Raw genomic sequence first — 15,484 nt, forward strand, 5'->3', positions numbered from 1 at the left:
TTCTTGTAAGACTCTCGGTCATGTATACAATGGTGGCACTTGACCTGTTTTATGGGTTTTTTATGCTAAACACAGATGCTACTATTCATGATTCAAAGTGTGTCATATATATATTCAAGGTCAAATGATCAAACTCAGGTGTGCGACTTCGAGTTATTAAAAGTACCATTTTGTTTTCACTTTTCTTGTTCATATTATAAATGTCGTTCAAATATTAATAAGATGAACTGATTTTACTTTTTATACGTCCGTCTCTGAAAGACCCGTGGCGGGCGGCGAGCAGTTGGTCGGCGTCCATAAGCATGTCCGCTCTCTACGTCGAGCAGTTTTCATCTGACCTTCACCAGACTTGGTGAGAATGTTTATGGGCATAATATCTTGGCCAAGTTCGATAACCAGCAAAATCGTTTGAGGCCCTCTTGGGTTATGGTCCTTGAATTACTCAAAATCCCCAAATTTAGCATTGTCCGCCCTCTAAGTCAAACAATTTTCTTCCGACCTTCACTAAACTTGGTGACAATGTTTGTAGCTGTATTATTTCAGCCAAGTTCGATATCCAGCAAAACGTCTCAGGCACTCTTGAATTATAGCTCTTGAGTTACTCGAAAAACTGCGAATTTAATCTTGTCTCTAAGGCGAACAGTTTTCATTCGATCTCACCAAACTTGTTGACAATGTTTGTGAGCATAATATCTCAGCTAAGATCGATAACCAGCAAAATTGCACCAAACACTCTTGGATTATAGCCTTTAAATTACCCGCAGAACTGTGAATTTAGCCTTGTCTGCTCACCAGACTTGCTGACAATGTTTGTGGGCATAATATCTCAGCAAAGTTTGATAACCAGCCAAATCGCGTTATGCACTCATGGATTATGACCCTTGAATTACTCGAAATTTGCGAATTTAGCTTTGTCAGCTATTTAAGTCAAACAGTTTTCATCCGATCTTCACCAGTCGTGCCTACAATGTTTTTTGGTATAATATCCGGACCCAGTTTGATAACCAGCAAAATTACCCCTAACACTCTTAGATTATGGCAAATTTCGATGACGGGCGTATTTTGTGACATTCTTCAACTCTTGTTTTGATTTCTTTCTGTTTTCTTTTTTTAATTTAATTCATTTCTTTTCTTCCATTACATTTAATTTTATTTTATTTCTGTTTTTTTTTTTTTTTTTTTTTTTTTTGAAATTGTAATATGAAGTGATAAACAATGTACCAAACAAATACTTACCTGCAGCCAGGTGCTAAATGTGGGCGCCCGAGTCCTACATATACATTATCAGTTGCTGTTCCAAAGAAGGCGACGTGCTATTACATTTTTCAAAAGTTCATAAAACATACAGTGCTGTTATTTCTAACCTAGAAAAATCTATATCACTGACCTTAAGTCAATAATTCCAGGATAGGTCTGAAAACTTTATGTAAATTTGAAACTAACTACATGATGCGTGATAAAAGAATGTCTTGAACTTGATTTTACCGTTTCAACAGTTTATACGTAAGAGTAAATTATATTAAACCAATACGTGTTTGTGCCCCCCTCCCAACTTCTTAATTGGGGTTGGGAGGGAGAGAACTTAGATTTTCCTTGTCCGTACATCTGTCCGAATATATGTCATGCATATCTCAAAAAGTATTTTACCTAGAGTTATCAGATCTCATAGGATTGTTGTTAAGCATGTAATTTTGTGCATCTGATGTTTTGATTTGGAGTTAACAAAGGCAGAACACAGCCTCATTCATCAATCAAAACTACGTTTGCCAAATAATGCAACAATATTTTCAGCCGAGGCCAAAGCTATTGATTTAGCTCCAAAGTTTATATAAAAAATAGGAAGAAAAAATTATTATCTTTTCCGACTCGCTTTCTGTTTTACAGTCATTTCATAACCGAAATATGGAAAATCCATTCATTCAAAATATTCTTCTCTATTTATGAACTATCTTTAAAAAAATATATCATATTTTGTTGGATTCCAAGTCATGTTGGTATTCATGGAAATGAGGATGCTGATATTGCAGCAAAGAAATCCCTTTCAATATCACAATCCAATTTGAAATTACCACTTACCGATTTAAGGCCCAATATTAACAAATACATGTTATCTAAATGGCAATCATTATGGAACAATGCTTCATTCAATAAACTTCATGATATCAAACCTACTCTAAGGGAATGGCACTAAGGTAACAGATCTGTTCGCAGGGAGGAAGTTGTCCTTTCTCGCTGTCGAATAGGTTATACCCGTTTGACTCATTCTTATCTTTTGAATAAAGAAGATCAACCCAAATGTGTACCATGTCAAACATCGCTAACTATTAAACATATTTTAATCGACTGTGTGGACCTTGCTACACAACGCAGTACATATTATGACGTTCAATCTTTGAAAGAGTTATTTGGCAACGTTTCAGTAGGAAATATTTTATCGTTTTTAAAGCAGATAGGAATATATCAAAAGATCTAACACTTCTTATTTTTATTTACATCTTGCAATATTATATGTTTGCAACAGATATTTTAACATACACGTACATACATTTTTACATATTAACTGTTTTTAGATATGCTTTACATTTTTACATAGTGTTCTTTACATTTATACATGAATGTTTTTTAGGTATGCTTTACGTTTTTACATCAATGTTTATGCTTTACAGTTGGCGTTTGCAATATGACTTCTTCTCGGCGATATATGACCATTTTGTGTCGAGTCCCCGTAAAACCCAACTCACTCACTCATTCCCCATGGCCTATTGTAACAGGAAGTTGAGGTTTGAGTGTTCCTAAAATAGAAGATAGCTTAAACTTGTTCAAGGTGTCACGGGTAGCATGATATATTTCATTACTGCTTATAAATAGACTCGATACAACCCATTTCTAATTTTAGCTTTTATTTTTATTTGTTGTCTTTACCTCTACAGAGCCCTGTTCAGTCAGAATTTTGAAAAGCTGAAATACGAGAATACTCAAATTTTCAATATCCTTTTTTTTACAAAACTGTAAAATTATTGTTATATTGTTCTAACTTTTTTATATGGGTATAGAAAGTTTCTTCTAAATATAAGCTTAACTTTATCAATAAAAACGCAAGACAAAGACGATTTAAGTGGGTTGGGTTTATTTTGACCAAGACAAAAAGTGATAATACATTCTTAACATTGAAAAAATGTATTTATTTGTTAGACTAGTGGTAGATTTCTTTTCTCTACCGACGTTCCTATTCAATCTGCACTGGTTTCCCAGCCAGTGTAATTAATGCTGGTATGTCACTTTTTAACGGCATACTACGGCGGTCAGTTTATTAACATTACCTAGGCAGACTAGCCCATGAGTACCAGTTGTAAAAGTTACAGAAACCTTGTTTTACAGGAGGATAAATTTGGCCCATTTCACACGAAATATCACAATGATTGGGATCAAAACTACCCTCCTGCTGTAACTAGTGTTAGAAATATTTCAATTGTTTAATCCCGTTTTGTCGCCTCTTACGATACATCTAGAAATTGATATTCGTCAGGATACATGCAATATTATTCGGTGGTTATAATTGTTTCACTCTGCCATTAAATGGAGACTTCAAGGGTAGTACAAATATAAAGGCTACAGTTTGTGCTAAAATCAAATGCGCACTTATACTGTCAGGACTCTCTCTCTATATATATATTACAGACTATGTACAATATTTATGACAAAAGACTATAGCCATAATAAGTGATAATACATAAGTCCTTAGACATAAGATGTAAGATGAAATACAAGTTTATGTTAACACAAGAGTTGATAAATAAGACGTTAGTAGGAAGCTGCAGTTCACAGGAAGCACTGAAGTTTAACCAGTATTTATAGCTACCATAAACATTACACAAATATTACACAGACATTTAAAAACTAAACTTATATCACTTCAGTAATTTAGTGTCCCGTTTTATAAATGAATTTCGATGGAAATATTCTTAAAGCATACGTGCGATTGTTGCTAGAAATCAATGTTTTGCGTAAGCCCAGGTTAAATGTATATGTAGTTTCCCTCAGGCGAAGGAATTGGTTCAAACTTCATAGAAGTGTCCCCCAATCAAATATGTATCATATTTAAAAGTAACTTCATTTCCACAGATTTATATCCCTTTTCAGATTAGAAATGCTGAATATGTGCGACAAGTAACAGTATCTGTAAATCTTGTCTTTACATTGAAAGACTTATGCCCCTTCAGAAATGTGATAAAAACGATAACAAATGGCAGTTACATCAAACTCTGAACATTTATCTCCGACACTTCTAACTGTTTTAACAAGCTGAGTAGACCATTATGTTCATATTCACTATTACAATTTGTTTGCATTTAACGCTTAAAATTTACTTATAAAAGGTTTGCAGTATTTAAAAAAAAATAACCATGCAGCCAGGGAGTCAGGCTAGTTTACCACTACCAAGAGCTATTTTCGATAAATGAAAATTCAATTGCAAAATCTTAATACCAGAGTAACAAAATGTGAAAATTGTGCGTCAGTCATCATAGTCTTGCAATGAAAATTAACACGATGAAATGAGGGATCTTTTTCATGTTAATAAGTGATTTTATCAAAGTTTTCTTCAACAAGAGTTAATAGCGCTCTGTAAAGCATCTTGTACATGTATGGAAATTTAAACACTGGGTTTTAGCAGCCATACTAGAGGACATTCAAAATATCGACTCCATATCTTCCAGCGGGGACCACACATATCACAGCTAAATTATTGTTGTCATCTTCTTAGCAAAATTTCTTGGCGAAATTATGACCATCAAGTACATCGGGAGAAATTTAGAATTGTTACGAATGCCTATGAAATGTAGATTCCAGTTAACAGCTATTAAGTCGAGCTCTGTGAAACAAAATTTTAAACATTCCACTTAAACATTCCACACGAAAGGATTCATTTCATCATAATCGTTACAGTCCTTTAGATCTTTAAATATGCAAAAATTGTACCAAGCCTCAATTCTTAGAAACATTTTTGAGACCAGACATACTATCGGTATGATTTTGTCTGAAGAAGGGCTGGGAATAATGCAAAGCACGGGAAGGGTAGTCATTACTCTACGAAAGTTATAACCAAATTTATTCCATCTGTAACAATCCACAGCACAGGGAATACAAAATCCCTAAGGTTTAAGTATATCGTATCCATCGACATCCGAAATAAAAGTATTGTTCTATCAATTCTAATCTGACTTGTGAAACTGTTTCTGAATACTGTCACAACTGCTGTCACCAGTGACACTCATAGAATCAATAATAACATTGCTTCCATGATGAGACAAGAGCTGAATATACAAAAAAAAAATGCCACAGGACAAAACTTAAAGGCCTTTAATTCCTTCACCTCTTGTGGTATCAAGAAATGGTAAGCAACCACGTCTTCAGTATTGTGTGAAATTCCTGAGATAAGGAAAATGTTTACTATTATGCTGATGTGTATAAATATAGTCATTTCTATTTAGAAATTACTCTGGCTGAATATTACCGAGAATTATATTGGTACTTCACTTTATTCTCCAAAATTCAACGCCATTGGACCTCTTTTGTAATCATATTTCACTCAGACTGGTCCAGCAAATGTTGAACTTTGTCTATATTTTAAAAGGATGTGATTGACATACCAATAGACTATCCAGTTTTATGTAAATAATTTACTACATGTATTAAAAACTGGAGACCATTAATGCAAGAACAGCAGGGGAAATTTCTGTCTACTTATGTAGAATCTTATCTTTAAAAAAAAGTCATTATAGACTCATCAAATAACACATTACGTTGCAAAGAATTGTTAAAGTTCTATTCAGTAATGTTTTGTTTTTGACAATCTGACTGGTCATTTTGAACAGTTAGCAAAGGACCTCCGCAGCAAAGTGGCGAAAGTTGTTGGTATTAAATCATTTGACTATTGTATCTGAGGGTTCGAGCCCTGCTTTGGTCGTCACGTAAGTCATCCAGCCTGCTTCCGGAAGATCAGCGGTTCTACCAAGTGCCAACCTATGCCCGAAACAATGCCTAGAAAAGCACATGTATCTTCCTCAACAGTTACAGAAAGAAAGTTGCCCTGTGAATGTGATGTAAAAATTTAAACATACATGTACAACCTAAGATTTTCTTCAGGAACTGGGCCATGAATTATTGTTATGTTCTATGGTTTGCGTCCCACCAAAACAATTTAGGAATATGGCAATTTTTCAATTGTGAATCGTAAAGGCCCATATTTTGGTATAAAGGAATGTATTTTGTTCATGTCATATCTGCATTTAGAAATTGCAAATTGTACTCAATTTATAAAATTACAAGAGATTTATCTTCTATGAAGCACATATAACACCATTTTAAAAACACAAGATATTATTTAATGTTCCCTTTAATCTTGTTTAATACACTATAGCATTTTTGTAACATACAACGTGCATACAGTACAGCTTAAAGAAATTTAGTTGGTAAGAAAATGGAAAATAGCGTAACTTGAGGAGGCCATTCTGAAATCAAGATTGCCGATGATAAAAATGTTACCCATAGAGTTTTAGAGGCTGGGTGTTAAAACTTTCAAAAACAGAATTTCATAAAATATAGCAAAGAAGTCACAAACTCATATTTTCAGACAGTTCGGCACAGACTAGTATGTTTTATTTACTGTTTACTTGAGACATGGTTTAATAGATTCAAATTTGAAACTGCCAGTTCTATAAATTCATCTATAGTTCAATATTTGATTTGAAATAATTTGTAAAAGGCACTTCTGTTTCTTCTTAGCGTCTTTTAAGAAACGTTGGCAAAGAAATTAAAAGGTATGTAAGATCGAAGAAGTATTTCTCATATGTTGTCAAAGAATCTGTTTGGCGGAGCTGAAATTTCTTGCTAGATTGCTTAGGCAGGTAATAACATTCAACTGCTAGCATAATTATACACTCTCCAAACTTTTCTAGGAAACTGGTATTGTACAGACAGCAAATTGAAATGTTTGTAGGATCATTAGACAAGCTCACATACCAAGTTTCATATTCTGACCTATGTTTTGGCAAACTTGTTTGCCTTTTACACGTGGAACATTTTCAAAACATTACACTTCTTTTAATATTTCCGATTGGAATTCAGAGAAACATTTAGATCATAATGTAAGTATACACAGTTCTATCACTCTGTCTGTCATTTTGACTAAATTATTTCGTTTTTAATACCTAGAAATGTGAAAAAAATATGTTTTCTTTGAAAATATCTGAAACAAATGGAAATATTGCATATGAACTGAAAACATGTTGAAAACAAATCACGTATCTGGGCTTATAAGTCTAATTTCTGTTTTTAGAAAATTATTTCCCTATTTTCATTTTGAAAATGGCCAAAACAAATATTTAATATATCAAAAACTTACCCAAACATTTGATATACACTTAAGGCATACACTTAAGGAAGTATACTTTACATATCAAACTCCATAACTCTGTCTTTTATTTTGAAACAAGAAATCCCTAGGCTTTTTACTAAGAATTTATAACAAAATTATTGATTTCTAAAAATATTCTTTTAAAGACATATCGTTCAGATTTCTATGATGTACATATGTATATAGGCAAAAACTTCCCTACGGACATAAATTCGTTAAACTTTGTGTTTTGCCTTAGAATATAGTTTAAAATGGAAATAATCATAAAAAATATGATGCGTTCTTCTACGGAAGTGCACTATTGTCTACTTTTAGAAAGGCACTCATATACAATTTGTTTTCCATATGAGCTCCCCCTTTAGGACTTTTGTGGTGGGTATGGCAAAACCATTGATATCCTTATAGAGCTCTGAAACAGAAGTGCTCTTTCCTTCTGTAGCATTTATGCATCTTAGCACAATGTTGTATCATAATGAAATAATACACGCATCAGGCCACGTTTTATATAAATCTCTTTTTTTATTTCTTCGGACTTTTAAACGTGGTTATTGGCAAAACTATTTCCTTAACTCGGAAGCAAACGAATGTATTTCAGTGGAATTTTACATAAACCCGTTGGCTCAGGACGAAAATGAAATAACAAGTCCAATAAATGTGACTGCTTTTTAATACAAAATTATATCCCTTTGTTACTGTGATTAATATCTGATATTTAAGTGTACGATTTCTATCTACTGAATGTACATTTTAAAGAGGAATTGAAAGGCTATATAGAATTATAATAACCATAAATCTGCCCTGTCCTGCAAAATGAAAAAGTCAATTACATTTTCGCACCCTTTTATCATTAAAGGAACAAATTTTAACTATATTAAAGGGAATTTAGTATGACTTAATACTGTGAAAGATAAATGAACAAGGCAGGTAGCAAGCTGAATTTATGAATAAATTCTTTATTCTGTAATCGTAATAACATAATCACATTTTGAAAGCCACATTATCATAAATCTGCTATGGGTAAAGATAAAGTGATCTGCCCTTTTGTACTTTTTTCTATAATCTTAAGGCAATAACTGAAATTTGTCTTGCATATAGGTAGAATGTTCTCCTAGACTGAGCATTAAAGGAGTTGTAGACAGTATTTTATTGCTAATATAGTTTTGAGATATTCACTTTTACCAAAAGTGATTTTTTTATTAAACCAGTAAATATATTTGACATGCATCTAGTTTGAACAAATTATGTTCTATATATATTTTTCAGGTAAACAACCAATAATAATGGGAGCAAAAATATCGAAATTTGTGATCCCTGACTCTTGTTATCCTAGCTACCAGTATACAAAAAGGCATGCGGCTACTATAATAGATGACTATACAGAAGTAAGACTAAGAATTTTGCAAAACCAGAAACCTGTTATTGACAAAGAAACTCGAACTGATATTACGCTTCGTGTATCTGAACCATTAGACAAAAAGTTACTTTTGCATCCTGCGGACTTTGTTTTAAGAGCTTCTAAAAAATGCCGAATACATGTGGAAAACATCGGAAAAACATTTGCTCTGCTCTATAGTTCATACTTCGCAAATAGTACGGTGATAGCTATAGAAAGGTTCGGAGTTGAAGAGAATGAACCGGTGCCTTTATTTCTTCTGCTCGCCGAGGATAAAGAAGACATGGCAGGTTTTGAAAACAGAGTATTAAAAAACATGCAAGTTTGTCTGAAAGAAAATGTAAATGTTAAAATCTGTGAAATGCTGGAACGTGACATAATTCTTCAGATGAAAAAGGTGTATGAAGACCTAGAAAAAGGTATAAATTAGACTAAAATGTATAATCTACACTGACTCATAAAAAAGAATGTTTTTGTCTTTTATGTGAATAGAAGTTTTAATATAAATGATTGCTTGATAACAAATAATTTACTTCTATGTCTTAACTTGACAATGAATAAAAAAATAAGCATCCTTTCCAATGTTTAACATTCTGTAAACTCACTTTGTATCGGTTACATATATGGTTGAAAGCAATACAGCAACATTCTTGACGCAACAAGTCTAGTTTTATCTTTTGGCACATGTCAATTGAGTGTATCAACAGCGTAAGCATCATTTTGTATTGTATATCTGTTTTTCAAAAAGGAGTATCTAATGTGTCAAGTCATTTAATCTGTCATTTTTTAAATTTACGGTGATCGCAAGATATTCAAAAGTACAAGCATTAATGAATAATGCGGCAAAGATTTGCAAAATAGATTCTTCAAAGCATAACTATAGATAGTTCATTGACACAATTTATTTATGAATTTAGTTCAGTGTTACATTGAGAATCAGCAGAAGACTGCCAACCATCAGAAAACTATCGGCATACCATGCTCGTGTTCAAATGAAAAAGGAAGTTGCAAGTGCTATGGAAGCATTATAGAAGAAATAAAGCGTCTACAAGCAGACATTACGGGTTTGGTCAAAAGAAGTAAAGTGCCCGAAGACCAGAAACCGCAACTAAACACAGATATAGAAATAGAGGTTGATAGAAAGGTGTGTATACTATTAGTTTACCTTTGCACTATCCTGATAAGACGAATATTGCAAAATGTTGATTTTGCTTTTAAATTAATGAAGGTATTAAAAACGTCTGTAGATTTTACTCCACTTTTAGCTTTTGTTAATAGTTATTTTTGAGTTAAGTTGACCAACATCTATGATTCAGCCTAGTTCACTATACAAGAGCTTACAAAGTATGCTTCTTACACTTAGTGAGTTTTGAAAAAAAAAACACCATTTCACCCTAATACAGTAAAATCGTCTTTATAGAAAACAACAATATCCAATAAATCACTTCTACTTATTTAATCACTCGTTTTAAAGTCGTTCAAAACATCACGTTAACATCACACTAAGTCATGGTCGTGTCAGACTTCTTCTTCTTCGGTCGCAAAACCGTTCCTGACTATTTGAATATTTTCATAGTTTGACGGATGTCTAAGAATGAATATGATCCAATAAATGATTAAAAAATAATAATAAATTTACATAGATACAAAATTCTGAAACTCACATGAAATATTACACCTTTGCTAGGTTTTTTCATTGTTATGTTTAATGATATGTAAACAGTTAGAATTTAATAATTCTAAATTTACACATTTCATACATGTTGTCAATCAGCAAAAAAAAATGTTTTGCACCTTCAAAAAATAAGAGTAAATTTTGCCGTCTTATAGTTGTCTTTGTTGCATTATATGCCTCGAAGGCCCCCTTCCGAATCGTAGAACTTAGGACTTATTTATGGTGTTCTGTTTTGACCATCTATATTCGTACGTTTTTCTCAGAAAGCCTAAAAGCCAGAATCAACGTTGATGAAAGTCGAAACCATATTAATGAAACAATGAAAATCGAGTCCCTAACACAAAAGTGAAAGATGTAATACGGATCTATTATAGTGGAAACATGCAATCACAACTCCGCAGTTGTGGTTTAGACTTTTGTCTTTACCATCGTAGTTTAGACTTTCATTGCGGTCGTTTCATTTTTTATCATAACAGTGTGAGTTTCATAATCATAGATTCAAATTTCAATTTTCGTTTAATCACTATCTTAGTTTCTACCTTTGACCATTCATTATTTAATGGTTGACTTTCCTTGTCGCCGTTTTGACTTTAATCATCATAGTAATGACTTTCATCCTCATAGTTTTGACTTTACCTAGCGTAGTTTCGACTTTAACTGTCGTAGTTTCGACTTCTGTTTAAATGATTACATAGTTCCGGCTTTCATCATCGTGGGGTTGTCTAGCTGTAGCGCATGCTCAATGCAATTTTAACAATAAAACTTTTAGCATCGCAGACCTAAATAGTCAAATTATATGAGTGGAATTACAGTCAATGAGGACTAGGGATTGTGTAGGCTATGCAGGACCGAACGATTTATTTTTCATTGTACATTATTATTAAAGTTTAAATAACCTTTGACCTCACTCAGGTATTAACTATCATGGACTTAAACATAGTTTCATTTTCTAGCTGTACAGAGAACAGGCATTTGCTCTAAGCCAGTTTCAAGCTACAATACTGTATATATATTTACATTTGAAAAGATATTATGTGGATGATACATTTCGCAACAAGGCTGAAACTCGAATGCTTGATGATGAAAGTCGAAACTACGGAGACAAAAGACGAAATCACGAATATGATAGTTGAAATTTCTAAGGTGAAGATCAATTCAATAATGTTAAAAACGAGAAAACCTGATTTTAAAAACGATTTGCCATTATTGAAGTTTCGTATTTTCTACTGTCACTATTGTATTTTCGAGTTTTCCTCATCGTGATTTTGACTTTTTCTTTTGTAAATCTAGTTGCCTAATTTCGGCTTTCGTCGTATGGAAAAATAAATAAAAAACGAAGGCACGGAAGGTATCAACAAATAGGGAAAATGTCTTCATAAGAAGGTTTGAGAACATTGAATAATCAAAGACAACATTCTGGAAAAGTGTTATAGCGTTGTTGTCTAGATGTAATTGTGGTCAATATATTTGTCCTCAGACCTTCTTTTGAAGACTTCTGTGTTTTATAAGTTGCGCCTTTGTACCAAACTGTGTATAATGGAATCAACTTTGGTTAGCACTTTTGAACTGTGTTTGTATTAAGAATGACATTTAAAGTGAATCGTTGAATTTCACACCAGTGTCTTTACCGCTGATCATTCCATAACAATTTACGACTGTTTTCCTTCAGTTGGTTTCTTGTATCTCAGTTCGAAATCAAGAAAAAAAAAGTACGAGTTAGGAATAGATAAGCTTTATAATTAAAGCGGTTTACTTCCGGCACCCTGTTACAAACATGGTTCAAATAAAAATGGGAAAGTTAGTAAAAACAATTAAGTCTGAGGTGTTTTGTTTTGTTTTCTGTCAGAAACTAAGTGTTAAATCTTTCTTAAGAAAAATAGCAAACATGTTCTGATATCCAAAAATCTTCTTTTTTGTTGCCGTACTATCTCGAGGTCAGTGCCAGAAAATTAATCTAGTTTAATGATATCTATTATTGTCTTTTTCTTAAAGCAGTTAGAATTACGTTAAACAGGAGTTAAGACAATCTTGTTATTTCAATATAACCTATAAACAAATTATAGGCTACGAATGACCTCTTTTTGCCTGTCTTAATTGAAAACATTTCAAAATCCCATTGTATATGAGTCTTTTGTGGTAAATTTTAATTCATGAATTACACACTTATTAACATAATTTCATTTTATTAGGTAATCGATGCCTTTTTGAAAACAAGTCAATCTATTGATCACTGTGGGTATAATCTAGACACATTGTATATTTTTGTGAGCGAAAAATACCCAAGTGAAAAGTTGAAAGCAAATATTGAAAAAACAATGACAGAACTGTGCATAAAGAACTTTCGTATTGTTTCATCTCATGTTGACGATTATTCAAATCCTGCATCTGGATCAGGTGTTGTTGTGAAAACAATGAAAGGGAATGAAACAATTTCATTGTCTGGAACTTTAGCTGGGTTTGGCCGTTTAGAGAGAAACGAGAGTTTGGTGGCAATCATGTCGAGACATCTGGCTAAATGCAGCATGGACAGAAGACTGTATATACAGAATGAGCATGGTTTGAATTGTGTGACAGGTGATATTATGAACCAGCTCTTTCAAAATCCTAAAGCTGTGCGTAATATTTTGCGCGATGAAAATGGCGATTCTGCTGATACCGCTCTTGTACCAGCTGGAACATCGAACGAAGATGAAAACCAAAAAATATATGTGGACATGGCTTTTGCCTACATAGACAATAACGACGAACCCGTTTGTGATACCATGTATAGAACAGATAAGGGAAAACCGGTCGCAGGAAGACCCTGTGCCTTGGATCCGAAAAAATTGTTTCGTCTACCAGTATACATATGGGGACATGCTACAGGGCTTGGTCATGGCATCATTGCAATGTCAAAGACTTTTCCGGTGAATGATTCAGGCAACCATCTTTTAATGATCGAAGATAAAAAGGGCAATACCTTCTGCAAAGAAGGTGATAGTGGAGCAATGGTTTGTGCAGATGACCCTGACAACTATGGAGACAAGGTTCAGTTAGTTTCAATCGTTATGGGGGCTGTTGTTGGCGAAAAGGGAAAATATCAGACAGTAAAGATAAGAGAAGGCCTGGAGTACATAGCTGATGAAATTGGAGAAAATATCAGTATGTGCTAAGATATAGCTTATTCCTTTCCTTGACTTTTACATTGTCGCTTGTCAAGTATGGTTACATTATAACACGAATAAATGTCTAATGTTAATCAGGAATATGTCTGATGTATGAACGTAATAAAACTGTGTTCTTAATTTTACAAATACTAGTATGCATCCTGGTTGAGTTACTCTATTGTGAAATGAAAGTACTGTGATAAATTCACATCTGCATGTTTAATGAACACTACCTTATAGGTTATTATGAACGCGATATTTGTACATACGCATGTATCGTAAAAAAGTGCATGCTAAAGTGTTCTATGTTGTATTCTTATAATACACATTAACTTGAAACTGTTTTATCATACTGTTTACGTACCTGATATTTATCTGGAATGATGAGACTATCAAATATTTACTCTTATTTTCATGTGTCATCATAACACATAATTCTCTGAACATTTAGACATGGGCAGTTGTTGATTGTTATTTAACCATGAATATTATTGCACCATTTCTATGTTTAAATTTCATCTTATTGAGCTGATATCTTCTAATCTAATGCATTTTTATACGTTTAACTTTTAATTCTTAAATATGTAATAATATATCTATATGAATTCAGTTTTTTTTTATCATACTTGATTTATGCCAGATTTTGATTTAATTGTTAAGATGAACACAGTCTTTTTTTAATCGGTTAGGAAGAAATCAAGCAATCTATAGTACAGGTGCGTTTAATGAATAAGCTCATATCATCTGGAAATGAGAGAGAGAGAGAGGGAGAGAGAGAGAGGTGGGGGATGCTTAATGGAGCCAAGTTCAGAAAATAGTAAGCCCTGACATGAACAAATACATAAAAAGACATTAAAAAAATGGATGATATAAAAACGCATCTTAACCCGTGTTTTTTTGCAAATATTTAGAAGCAATGTAGTGTATCGTTTAATGCAGAAAATGTATTCTTACGATTTTGTAGCACAACACCAAGTAGAGTCAAATATGTGTTTTATGTATTTCGTTCCCGACAGAAAAAAATATACAAGTCTTGTTTTGGATATTAACTTATATATAATTATATAATTGCTAAAACTAAAAACACAATAATATGACATTTTACACTTGTTTTCTTTAGAGAAATACACAAACAAGAACTTTAGATACTGAAACGTTTATTGGTTATTACACAGTTAAAACAACCAGGATATTCAAATAATAGTTAAGTTCGGTAATGGTAGGTTTTCGCTGCTATGTAAAGTCAACAAAGGTCTAGATGATATGATATAGTTACCCAGATGCTTTACGAAGGTGTAAAGTCTATACAGCACGAAATGTAAAAGGTCCGGAAAACTACTTGGGTTCGGAACCAGTACTGTAATTAAAAAAATAAGGTGGGAAAAGTTATCAGTATGTTCGTGTCACAATTTTCGGGGTAAATAATCAATGTCATCGTGCATAACTGCGAAAAACTATAACATACATTTGTGTATAATAAAGCTAAACTATCCGTGTAAATGAGCTGAGGGCTATTTTTCTATTTCCGTTTATTACTTTTCTAACAAACACATTACAATTTACCAGATGTTGGCAAAATTTTTGTGCACATGCCTTTACACATGAAAGAAGTCTGAACTTAGGTATGGTGTGCGAGAAGGGCCTGAGCGCTTACGTAGTGCTCATTTACAGGGAGTCTACTGCTCAGATAAATATATATTTATATAAATTTATCATAAGTCCGCAAAGTGCAACAAAAAAAATAGCAGTATTACTTTTGTAATATTATTTATTTACAAGGTATGTCTGACAAATGACATCGCGAATTCTAACGAATCTTTTAGAAAGCTGCATTTTCAAGTACCTGAAATTTTCCA

At 33.0% G+C, this 15,484-nt stretch overlaps 2 protein-coding genes across 6 annotated transcripts in view; both read left to right on the top strand.

Annotated features, from left to right (window-relative positions):
• LOC128549572 (uncharacterized) overlaps positions 1 to 15,484 on the top strand; it is a 372,750-nt gene that overhangs the window by 143,394 nt on the left and 213,872 nt on the right. The gene's annotated exons all lie outside the window — the stretch shown is intronic.
• Positions 1 to 15,484, top strand: part of LOC128549570 (uncharacterized) — a 41,093-nt gene that overhangs the window by 19,694 nt on the left and 5,915 nt on the right. Inside the window, exons 3-5 of one of the 3 annotated variants that reach the window (XM_053526539.1) lie at positions 8,678 to 9,226; positions 9,725 to 9,951; positions 12,672 to 13,623. In XM_053526539.1, the coding sequence (XP_053382514.1) occupies positions 8,695 to 9,226; positions 9,725 to 9,951; positions 12,672 to 13,623 (1,711 nt within the window). In that variant the 5' untranslated portion in view covers positions 8,678 to 8,694. Of the gene's footprint in view, positions 1 to 8,677; positions 9,227 to 9,724; positions 9,952 to 12,671; positions 14,224 to 15,484 lie in introns of those variants that run through there. The other 2 variants (XM_053526540.1, XM_053526541.1) reach the window with 2 other exon arrangements.

This window comes from Mercenaria mercenaria, chromosome 16 (assembly GCF_021730395.1).
Source record: "Mercenaria mercenaria strain notata chromosome 16, MADL_Memer_1, whole genome shotgun sequence".
NCBI lineage: Eukaryota > Metazoa > Mollusca > Bivalvia > Venerida > Veneridae > Mercenaria > Mercenaria mercenaria.